Source organism: Diadema setosum, chromosome 21 (genome assembly GCF_964275005.1).
Source record: "Diadema setosum chromosome 21, eeDiaSeto1, whole genome shotgun sequence".
NCBI classification, from domain to species: domain Eukaryota; kingdom Metazoa; phylum Echinodermata; class Echinoidea; order Diadematoida; family Diadematidae; genus Diadema; species Diadema setosum.
In genome coordinates, this window is record NC_092705.1 from 15712391 (window position 1) to 15725192 (window position 12802).

Genomic DNA, 12802 nt, shown 5'->3' on the forward strand with positions numbered 1-12802 from the left:
CCATACATGTACACTGTATATTCCTCGTTCCCGTGGATGCTATATCAATCATGACTTCATGCATCAAGACTATAGCAAACAACATAATATTAGAAGTGTGGAATTCTATAACTTTTCGTTTCCTTCTGTTCAATTTGACAGGGGAAAAAAATCACTTCAGCTTGTTTGAGATTGCTCTATTTCAGCCAGCTCGAGCCGGATGACAAGAGCGCAGCTTCTCTCTTCTTTTATTCTTAATTTTACAGAGCAAATGTAAATCTACTGTAAAAAAAAAAATGCAATAAAATGTCGTCATAATCGCGTAAACACTATATATGGACAGACATGAACGCACAGCAGCGGAGACCAATATTCTGCAGCTGGTGATTCTGCTGAACGGAAGTTATTGTCCCTGATGAATTTTAAAGGACAAGTTGACCTTCATAGACATGTGGATTGAGTGCATGCAGCAATATTAATAGAACACATCAGCAAGAGTTTGAGGAAAATCGGACAATCCGCTCAAAAGTTATGAATTTTTGAAGTTTCTGCTTAGTCACTGCTGGATGAGAAGACTACTACAGCTTGTAATGTCACTTGTGTACAACGATATAAAGAAAGTATAAGGAAAATTCAAGATATTTTCACTTTTCTCGCATAATAAAAGAACACTTGACTTTCCTCTTTCCGAAGGCAAGGGGGAATAATATTACCCTTAACATACGTCAGCGACGAGTCGAGGAAATGTGCACTTTTTTCAAAAAGTAAAATTTTGTGAAATTCTCCTTATATTTTCCTCATATCGTTGTACGCATGTGACATTATACCATTATACACTCTAGTAGTCTTGACATCCAGAAGACTGTGCAGATATTTAAAAATTCATAACTTTTGAACGGATTGTCCGATTTTCCCCAAATTTTCACTGATGTGTTCTACAAATATTGCTGCATTCATTCAATCCACATGTATATGAAGGTGGACTTGTCCTTTAAATGCGTTTAGAAATACATCACCGAGATCATTGGAATTGGTCCTTATTGGTGCATCAACATAAATATATATATATATATATATATATATATATATATATATATATATATATATATATGTATAATTCATTATATTATATTTTAATGGGGATTATTGTATTAATACTGTGGATGATAACTACATCACTGCTGTTATTGTAACACAGAAATAGTATATGTATTGATCACCGGTAATATTTGATATTTTATGTGTGATATGGGTTGCAATAATGTAAACTCTAATATTGTTGTTTTGTACCCCCATGTACGTGTCTAAACCTGCCATTCGTTTTGAATGAAACGGTGGACCTGGTTCTTTTGTATACTTGTTATTCTCACACTTTCTTGAACTTGAATAAAGTCATGATTAAACAAAAAAAAAAAATATATATATATATATATATATAATATCACATGGCTGCCAACATCGACACATCGATCTCATGAAGGCTGCAAGGAGCGTGTGTTCAAGGAGGTACCCGTATACAATATGCATCTCAATAGGTGATGTTGTTTCCCACAAATCAGGGAGGTTTTCATCATGTTCATAATACATCGCATTTAGTCAGGACATGAAAGAAAAGCTCCTTTGTAGCATGGAGCCTCCTGCATAATCGAGGAGTTTGTCAAATCAATAAGTTGTGATTCCCGTGTAAAATAATCTAATTCATTTTTCTAAAGGCCCCATATCAAAGTTTAACGCACACAGTAATGACCTGCATGAACAGTAATGCGGCACACGCCGATAGTTATTAATCTGGCGTGCAGCGCATGCTCTAATCATTTGCACCTGTAGCCTTTGTCAAGCGGCCCTCTCGCTGTAATAATTGTGAGAGGGAGCGAGCAGAGAGTCGTCATGCGAGACAGAGTCACAGCCACCACCAAGAGGCGCGAGAGGGTACGCCTCTCTTTATTCATAACTGTCTAAATAACGTGACAGCCTTTGACAAAGACTAATCTTCATAACGCGAGCTCAGAGTAGTCATGAAACCCGATCCCATCAAACGTGTGTCTATTCATGAGTGTGTAGATTGTGTGTGAATATCATGCCGATAATAACGTGTTGCATCAGAAGGGTTCTGAACTTTTCAAGTGACACATTTGGGCCCAACAACGAGTTATGACGAAGACGGTGATGACGATGACGATGACAACGATCATCATCATCATCACCATCATCATCATCATCATCATCATCATCATCATCATCATCATCAAAATCATAATCACGATCATAATACTATAACAATAGTCACAATATCAATTAACAATTACATTATATATCGCACCAATCTGCCAAAGGTAAAACCTGTGGCTCACATCTATATCAACATACCTGTGTATGATATTCATTGGCATAGATAGATAAAGATAGCTATAATGCACAAATCAAAGATGTGATATAATTATAAACGGAGAAAAATAGAAACGAATGAGACGCTACAACAGTGCTTCAACTTGTATAATGGGTACAGCTGTAATATGACCCGGGAAATGCACCTAGATTTTGAGGTTCTTGGGTCAGTACCTGTACAGTTATGGTAGTTGGGTGCTATGTTATAGCCGTGTTGACAGCCACACACGTAGTTCCCTATGAGGTTCAGGCAGACCTGTTGACAACCGCCGTTATCCGTCCGGCATTCGTCCACATCTATTGGAGAAGGAAGAGAAAGAGGTCGGAAGAAAGATATAGTAGACAGACAGACAGATAGATAGATAGATAGATAGATTTAGAAAGATAGATAGACAGCGAGAGAAATAGATAGATAGACAGACAGATAGATAGATAGATAGATAGATAGATAGACAGATAGACAGACAGACAGACAGACAGATAGAGAGAGAGACAGATAGATAGATAGACAGATAGATAGACAGCGAGAGAAAGAAAGGAAGATGATTGAGCATACAATGACGAATATACATATTATCTTGTTGAAATACGTTATGGCGAATATAATCATATTATACGAATAAATGTAAACGAACCTAAACCAGACAGAGAAGGAATGAGGTAGACTAAGTGTAAGACAGACAGAATCAGAGTACAGGTCAGATCTGTAATTTTGCTGAGGTGACCTTAAAAAATGTGAAATTTGATAACAGACATCTGTTGAACTCGCCTCGAGCCGCGTACTTCGCGTAGAATCTGGTTACGGCCCAACTTTCGGGGGACTCTTTCTCCCTCTTGGCCGAGTGGAGCTCGATCCTCAGCGCGGGTCCCTTGGAGGCCACTCCGACCCTCTTCTGGGACCGACACAGCTTGGTGATGAGTTTCGATTGACTGTCGGCACCATCGTACAGAATGAGGTAGTCGCCATGGCAACCCGTATGCTTGATGAAGGGTATGAGCAGCTCGTTGATCCGCAGTGTGACTATGAAGCCGTACTTCACGGTGATTTGCCACACGCTGTCCGCATCGGGCGGGAAAGACAGTGGGTAATTCAGACTTTTAATCGTACCGCTGGTATCCGTTATGAATTTGTGGAAGGCTAAAGAGTGAACAAAAAAGAGAGGGTCAAAGTTCAGTGTTTGTGTTACTAGCAAAACACGCAGAACATTATCTGAACATATCGTTAACTTCACTCTTGTAAAAGCATTTCCTGTTTTATCCATTATAACTTCCCAACAAGGAACATGAAATTGTGACGATCATAATTTACATTTTTCCAATTGTAGTGGACATGGATGTACATTTGGAAGATGTGTTCAATGACTTCATTTCTGGTGGCCTACCCCATCTGCTTTTCTGTAGGTCCCCCACACATTATTTTAATTCCAAATGTGAACATGACATACTATACTTAACTTATAAAATAAGTTCATTCTGAATTCATCATGTTCACTGGATCTTCATTAATTACTGTTATACTATTGTGCGATCCACAGATGTATACATTGTCATGAATGTAGGCCTAATTTGTAGAAAACACAATACATTAAATGAAAGAAAAAGCCTTCTGGTCAAATCTAAACTATCACGGAACAAGAATACGAGCAATGATAATGAAAGTCTCATAAGGTAATATATTATAATGATGATAAGATAATTCATATAACTCGAAGCTTTCTGTTAATAGTGTATGAGAAATATGTGGCACGAGGGCCATTCAACAGGGCAGAGTCAAGATCAAAGAATTTGCCCCACAATGTTGATTACCTCTGGACGTCTTCAAAACTGTCTTTCATAATCAAAATAGAAAAGACAATTAAAGCATCGACTTTATGTGAAGAACAACCTGGTCAGAAAAACTGACTACTGACTGAGTTGATGCTTTTGAGATTTTACTGATCAATATAGTAAGACCCAACTATATTTGGCTCCTACGAGGCTAACTTCGGACGTTACTTACACACCGACTGATATCTCGCGGCGAAGCCAGAAGCACCGCGGTACCGCCTCCTGCCCGACTTAAACCGCACCCAAATTGCGCCCCCGTCGATGAAGATGGTGTCAGGCTTGGTGTTGCCGCAAAATCGACCCATCAGAGGGGCGAGTTCGCCCAGGCCTTCGCGCAGCTCCACGTAGGAGTCATCGCACTTTCCATCGTCTGGTTCTGGAAACAGAATCAAACTGATGAATTATGATCACTATAAGTCTTGAGTGGTTTACATCTGTCAAAATCTGAGAATGCTGTTGATGAAAACGACAACAACAACAAAAACAAAATAACAACAACAATAACAACAGCAAAAATCCATCACCTTGAATAATCTATGATAGTACCGTTGCAACTCTTGTGACCTATTTTCCCCTATACAAATAGCAGTTCCTATTAGGACGACGACGTACTACAGACCTTGTTCTACATCAATTATATGATAGTCGTTGCGATGATGAGCATCCATTGCGAGTTGCAACAATAGAAACCCCTTCATTTCATTATCAAAAATAATTGAAAGAAACAAAGGTATTTACGCAGTGCTACTGTTTACTGCATTTGGACTCACTGATTTTGAGGACACCCTCTCAGAATTTTGTTGTTACACTTTTCACAAAATACTCAGTATGAAATAATAAATATTTAAATAAATAAATAAATGTTTAAAGTGAGAATCCAAGCAGAAGGCGAAGTTTGAGAGAAAAACAAACGTACAAAAACAAGCATGAAATCACTGCATTAAAAGTATGTTTATTGCAAGGTATATTCAGTTGGTCTTCTGTTAATTTCTTTTACAAATCACGCACTAACTTAACGAACTCCAGTAGTAGCTTTATTGCAAAGTCTTTGTTTCCAGTTAGTCTTTTCTTAATAGTTTTGTCACATTACGTAATAACTTGGCGAAATCATCGGTCACCTGCAAGGTCGATGTCAAGAAATTCAAATTTCAAAGCAGATCCCTTGGGAACAGCAATGGACCAATCGCAGGTGAAGTTAGGAATCACGTGCTGAGGGTAGCTAGGCGACGAGATGAACCCTTTGGGATCAAACAACGTGCCTCCGCAGACTGCAAAGGTAGAAAGGAGGGAAACGACAAAACTTGAGTGTTATCATAAAATACAAAATGCTATGAATTATAAAGGAACGTTAATGAAAAATGACAAAAACTGCTCAAATCTTTCATTTCACACTTTTTGGCTCTGCAACTACTATCTGAATGGGACACGGTTGAGGTAGTTCGTTCAGGGCTCTACCAAAAGTCCAAATTTGGATCGCCAAATTTTCTTAAAACTCAAGTGATGTGCTGTAGTCATATTTCTGCATTTATTCGATCCACATTTAGAGTTCATTCCCCTCCGTGCTTCTGTAATGAAATAAACCATATAGTATACTCTCTCGCACAAAGAAGGCACTGTACAAAGGCACTGGACGCTGCAGTAGATCCTTTGAGTGTCGAAACCTGCTCACGGCTTACATCCTTTTATACAAGATGTGTGGGGTTTTTTTCAGCTTGTCCCTCTAGACACAGTTGTATAAACGGGTATCTGGCAGTAATGGTGTACTAGATAGTATTATGAAGGCAGGGCGCTCAGGTAGAACACTGCTACTACTGAACGGGCTACCCCTTATCGTAACGCGACAGAAACTAGACTTGAGGAACAGGTGACAATAAATATGGACAAAAGCCATCGTGTATCGAGTGTGTTATTTATTACCTCCTGCGTCAGAACATTTATACAGCAGCTTCGTCTGCAGTATGTCGCCAGCACTCAACCCAAGCCGCTGCCCGATGGGGCCGCCTTTCGAGATGATGGTGTCTTTATTGTTCAGGGTGAAGTAGCGGGGACCGTAGTGCATCACAGAATCGTAATCATACGGCTGGTGCATGGAGTCTACCTACAATATGGCAAACCCAAAAAGAAGAAAAAAGAAAAGAAAAAGGAAAACATGAGGGTCACAGTGCCTTTGGTGTAGACTTTCTCGCACGTGACTTTCACTGACTTGGTGCTGAGGGTGCACGTTTTGAGAGAATAACTTACTGACAGTGTTTACTCACAAAGTTGGGTTTTTGATGCCAAATAAGCAGCAGGTCCCCCTAATTTATTTTGCCTGGTATAAAGTAGAATATTGAACATAATTATTATACTCACTGATTTTTTTTTTTTTTTTTTTTGCACGTATTGCTACCGTTTGGGTAACACAACGAAATGTCGAAAATAATAAATGGAGGCCATCATTGTACACCATTTCATCTACATTCAAAGAATTTGATTTGGAAACATTCGGGGTTTTTTTTCCCGGAGAAATATGTCACGGCAGATAGCACTGTACATGAGATGTGATGCGAATCTCTGACATATAGAAAATAACATGAGTAGTGACACAGACGTCGTGATTTTTAAGGTACATTATTCATGTTTAATGGATTTCAACTCCCACTTTATATTCAATCCACTTTGATTTTTAATACTCCCATCAAATAATTACAAAGGTATCTCCGTTCGGACAAGAGATAGAGTTGTCCGGTTTACAACTACGTGGTGAGCATGTTTAAAGGTGATGGCTAGTAACTGATCAGTGGGAATCAGTGGGAATGCTGGGGATGATTGTTCCAATCCTTGTGGGATTCATTTAACAGTACATTATATATCTATTGTTGTGTGAAAATTATTTGCTTAAGAATGGTCTCATATTCAAGTAATGTGCAGTTTAATGTTTCCAGGTTAGAATGCCTCTACAGTGACGGGGCATTAAACTGCACATTACTTGAATATGAGACCGTTCTGAAGCAAATAATTTTCACACGACAATAGATATATAATGTACTTTTAAATGAATCCCACAAGAATTGGAACAATCATCCCCCAGCATTCACACTGATCAGTTACTAGCCATCCCCTTTAAGTGTTGGGAATTAAAGAGAAAAGCTGTATAGTAGAAATGAATCAACACTATAACATGTCTATTGTCCTGAGAAAAGGACCTAAATTTTAAAGTATAGAAAAGTTGGTCATTTCATTTGATTACAGGAGACCAATAATGCAGAATGCTCCCATTGGAGTAGGTGCTATGTCGTGTCGCTTGTAATACCATTTGTGAGATTCTGAAAAGTCTGCCTGATTGTATTTATTTACAATCTTTGAACATTACCAGCAAAACGTTAAGACATGATATTATACACGCGTTGATTATTTTCTTCATTTATTCATATCAATTGCGTTACCAGCAAAACGTTAAGACATAATAATATACACGCGATAATTATTTTCTTCATTTTATTCATATCTATTGCGTTATCAATAAACGAATCTATCTATTCGCTCATTTTGTGCAATTATTTGTCCATCGATGGCGTTGGGACCAAATTAAGAGATAATGTATAACAGTAAGATATCGCGGTAACGTTTTTCGTGAGATAGTCTGTTCTTTATGCATAGTCATGCATAGTATACACTGCGAAGAGACTCCTCTACTTATCTACCTACTGTCTTCTCACTCAGCTTATGGAAGTTGTGGCGCTCGATGCCGACGATGTTTTCCTCGACCACCGTGACGTGGTCGTCGCGGTCCGGCCGACTCTGCTCGTGCCAGAATCCGACCACGTGGCCGATCTCGTGGATGATGGTGCCGAAGTTCAGGCAGCTGTGACCGAGCGAGACGTTCTGTGGGCCTCCTTGACGACCTACACTGGAGCAGCACCTGTGCATGGATAAAATACTCAGTACATGTATTATGATGCATAGGAAGACGCTACATTAAAAAATTCACTATATCCATGTTTGATTATGTTTGGGGATATCTTCCCCATAAAGAGGTCGACGGGTGGAATTAAGGAGGTGCATATGATATCTACTCTAAGCCCCCGTGAGAAGAAGCGAAAATCCTATACTCGGATGTGTAAGACATTCATAAGGGAGGGTTTTTTTGTTTGTTTGTTTGTTTTTTTTTTGTTATTGAGGTTTTGAAGGACCGACAATAATGAAATAGCTCCGAAACTCTCTACGTTATTATTATGATAGATGGTTTTCAGGCGTGAGGGAATACGGCGTGGTTTTGACACGAAACTGACCTACCCGCGACCCTGCAGGAAGCGGACGTAGTCTGTGTGGTTGGTCCGTGGTACGAATTGGAGACAGGTGTGTTCCATCCAATGCCGCATACACTTCACGATCAGGTCCTGTGTGCTGTCTTTTAACAGAGACCGGAAATGAAATCACAATGGTAATACAAGTGTGTAAAGTACAGCCATGATATTGCTTGCATTTTATGACATAATACATTCATCATCTCTGCTTTGAGTGCAATCAGTATTTAACCACAGATATAATGAGTACCCCTGAATCATATAAACCTCTTAAAATTCTCGGTTATGAACCTTGTATCTAGAAGGTCTGTTAGGTAGTGATGTTAAATGGAAAGTGCCCGAGAATGAGAATGAGAGCCTAAAGAGAGCATTCTATCTTTGACACAAACTACCAGAAAAATTAAGATGTTTCAGATGTTTTCAGTTGACAAGTAAAACTACGAGAAACAATACAACTCAGCAAGAATGAGTCTTTACTATGTCTGAAAAATCACCTGGCAATCATTGCATTTATGACCTGCCCCCCCCCCCCCCCCCATGCTCGCATTGTCATTAGAAAGTGACAGCCTTATAAATTAAAAAAAAAAAATCTTAATAAGCCTCGAATGTTTTCATATCTCCTAAAGCTTATAAGTGACATCGATAATACGAGATAACTTCTCACCTTCTCGACCTTTTTCAGGTTCGAGAAGGTCAAAAAGACAAGACCCAATACTTGTAGTCATATCTGGCCTTCTCGACCTTTAGGACCTGAAAATGCAAAAAAAAAAAATAAATAAATAATAAGATCTCGACATCTTAGGCCACAAAGAAAAAAAAATAAGCAAAAAGACGAGAATTTTTATTTCTCTTTCTGTTGGCGATTACAATATTCTGTACATTTTACTTTGCAAGCGCTGTCCAGCTTTTTGCTAAAGAGTTTCGGTTAATTGGAGTGGCATTTCACAAGCTTTTCACAGCCCAGTCAGAGAGTGTCTTCGCATGTAGCAAGCGCTGACTTCTATTTTACGATTATATAGTTACTGAATATTAAAGAGGTCACATTTTTCCCCACGTTCGACGTCGTCAGCCTTACTCTCGAAGTCTTTGTCGATCTCGTAAGGGATCACGGCATCGGGCCACACGTTGTACACGTAATTCGTCACACTCCTTTTTCTTCGCCTTCGACTGCGATGTTCCCTTTCCATCATCAGCCACTGGACTCTCTTTGACCTGCATCATTGGGGGTCGGGGGGGGGGGGAGGAGGAGGAGGAGGAAACCCACTTATGAAAACTTAATTGACCTTGGCATCGAACCAAGTATCGAAAATTTCGTCAAATTACACATTACAACTTGCCAGTGTCATCATAATCGTGGTTGGAAATGGTGGAGTGGAGTGTGCTTTTTTTTTTTATCCTGCAAACACGAGTTCTTGAGTTTGACTGCTTCCTAGTGCGCCCGTCCTTGATCAAGGTGTTTTTCTCAGGTGCATCCCTCGATCCAGAAGTAAAACCGGGAACACGAATGTTTGTCAATTTAGGGATAATGATTATAACACACTTATGACAAAACAGTCTGGAGAAGCAGCGTTTAACATTGACGAGAGTACATCAACCTGCGTATCTGAGACTACGTGGTACATAGTGCGCAAACCTTGTCAATGAGTTACATATTATAAAATAGATGATGACTGGCGGGGGAGGGAACATACAATCGAGTGTTCCACCCGAAGGGTTTGAAATGCTATTGAGGGAGGTTATAAGTCTAACGCGATAGCTCAAGCATAAGGAAACTTTCCAAATTAGCCTGTGAACTTCGCTGGACCCTGATCTACGAATATCAATGTACTGAGTATTTAGCTAAGTTAACTAAATTGAAAACTAGTTTAATAGCAGTTGGCAGAGCCGTTTTGGTATCCCCCTTATTGCAGACCATCCACGACAGCATGTGAAATATGAAGTATTTATTGCATTAAGTCTTTATGAAAATGAATTGATCGTAATCAAACAGTCACATGAGGAAAGTCTAGTTTACAAAATCCTCGCGTGTGCAACCAATCTGTTATATTAAATGGGTTAGTCAAATACCGGTTAGTGATTGGCTAAACACAGTCACTTGATGGAGGAACATTGGTTATGTTCGCCCATGGGAGAACATTTTTGTAATGTTCTCCCGTGGGAAAACATTTTCACGTAACAACTTAATGACAGAAGGACCCGCGCACACACAGTGAATTTTGGCTCTGCGCGAGCCCGCGATCGAGTTCGTTGGGCTGGTGGTTGACGTTGACGTATTTGACTAACCCATATACACTGTAATATAACAGATGATGACTTTTGTTGTCGGGAACATGTACCAAACGTTTCACCCTCAGGGTTTGAAATGCTATTTCGGGAGGCTATCGCGTTATACAGAAGAAGTATTGTAATTACTTTCAAAAATCAGTAAAAGATCTAAATTTGAACTTCGAAGAGCATTTCTGTTGCTGATGACCTGAAACCATAAAGAATCAAAGCAGAAAATTATTTTTCACAACTCTAGATTAGACATCACCTTTCAAGTTGTTATCATTTATATAGATATTGAAACCATATGAACTTTTAAAACACGTGGTATGTTCTAATCGCTAATATTAGTCTATATGAATTTAGAGAGTAAAAGACATAGAAAGAGAGAGGAAAAAGTGTGTGTACATGTGTGTATGTGTTTGTGTGGACCCCTCTGAAAAACCAGCCTTTGGCTTACGAGGGTTTTCCAACCCATGAGTGGAAAATAAAAATTGAATTGAATTGCATTGTGTGTGTGTGTGTGTGTGTGTGTGTGTGTGTGTGTGTGTGTGTGTGTGTGTGTGTGTATGTATGTAGGCCTGTGTGTATGTATGTATGTATGTATGTATGTATGTATGCTTGCGTCTGCGTGTCTGTATTCTTGTTCGTGTCTGCGAAAGTGCGTATTTCTGCGGATGCAAGGAAAAACATCAGAATCGAACAAAATGGTGTGGAGAGTGAGAACAGTAAAGAACGACAGAAAAGGAAAGTGATGCAGGGATTCGATGTTATTGAAATTACAGAAAACGAAAGAAACAGCAAGATTGCGTAGTGACCTGTAAGCGGGTTGCTGGAGCTGGCCTGCCTGTTGAGTGTCGCGGCGGGAACGGCCGTGATCTGGGTCAGTACGAGACGACTGAGGGGATGACCACAGTCCAGCAGGGCTTTCGCCATCGTCCGGCAGCATTATGTCCAGCTGATACACACCTGTCGAAACCAGAACGGCAGGAGATGAAAGTGGTCCTCACTCTGACAGTGAGAATCTGTAACATCAACCCCGCAGTTAGGAAAGCTAGGACATCACTTCAGAAGAATCACATGTGTGGCTATCGGCGAGTTTTATTGGAGCATCACGTTCAACTGATTCTGACCTAAACAAGGTGTCCTTGGTCAAACAATTGGTATCTTCATAGAAAATAAGCTCGGATGTATATTACAGCAAAAGATTCATCATCATTTGCGATCACTGTCACCTCAAAATGGTGCTTGACCAGAAAATTGAGATTAAACAAACGTTTATGTAACTGCTGCTGTGTATGTTGTTGATGTTATTTTGACGAAAAGGAAAGCGGATGAAGGTTGACTGAGTAAGTTGCAAAATGTTGGTTAAAAACAATGTTCTTCATGGGGATACTCAGTACTGTAGGGGAATGATGATGGTAATGATGATGATGATGATGATGATGATGATGATGATGATGATGAAGATGATGATGATGATAATGATGATGATGATGTGATGATGATGTGATGATGATGTGATGATGTGATGATGATAATGATATGATGATGATGATGATAATATGATGATGATGACGATGATGTGACGATGATGTGATGATGATGTGATGATGATGTGATGATGTGATGATGATGATGATGACGACATGACGATAATGATGGCAATTATATTAATCCTGACAACAAGCAATCTGACAAGTATGCAGCAACGGGAGCAGCACCCAAAATAACTGTAGATTTACACTAATAAAAAAAAAAACACAATCGCTCCCCTCTCCTTTGCTCTTAACCAAGTTTTCGCGCCCTCGCTCTGGCGTTCACGCATGTTACCTACACAAAACGACAGCTGTGAAATCTAATTTCTGTGACCGAAGCACCGGGACTCAATTGGCGACATGCACTGAGATCATGAATGAACTAGGATGTATGAGTGAGCATTCAGCGTCGATAAAAACGCGTGGCTCTATCACACCTATGGAAAGGACTGTGGAAATAACATCATCATAAGACTTGACAAAAAATAACAAATTTCATGATGTCCGTGCGTGTCTTAACTT

General features: G+C 39.5%; 1 protein-coding gene across 1 annotated transcript in view; it reads right to left on the reverse strand.

The window, feature by feature from the left end:
* The window catches only part of LOC140244352 (bone morphogenetic protein 1-like), a 37871-nt gene that overhangs the window by 12744 nt on the left and 12325 nt on the right, over positions 1–12802 (reverse strand). Inside the window, exons 2-10 of the mRNA XM_072323995.1 lie at positions 11561–11711; positions 9553–9689; positions 8467–8581; positions 7879–8092; positions 6109–6289; positions 5310–5459; positions 4364–4567; positions 3134–3502; positions 2539–2661 (exon numbers count right to left, since the gene is read on the reverse strand). Of these exons, the coding sequence (XP_072180096.1) occupies positions 2539–2661; positions 3134–3502; positions 4364–4567; positions 5310–5459; positions 6109–6289; positions 7879–8092; positions 8467–8581; positions 9553–9689; positions 11561–11711 (1644 nt within the window). The remainder of the gene's footprint in view (positions 1–2538; positions 2662–3133; positions 3503–4363; positions 4568–5309; positions 5460–6108; positions 6290–7878; positions 8093–8466; positions 8582–9552; positions 9690–11560; positions 11712–12802) is intronic.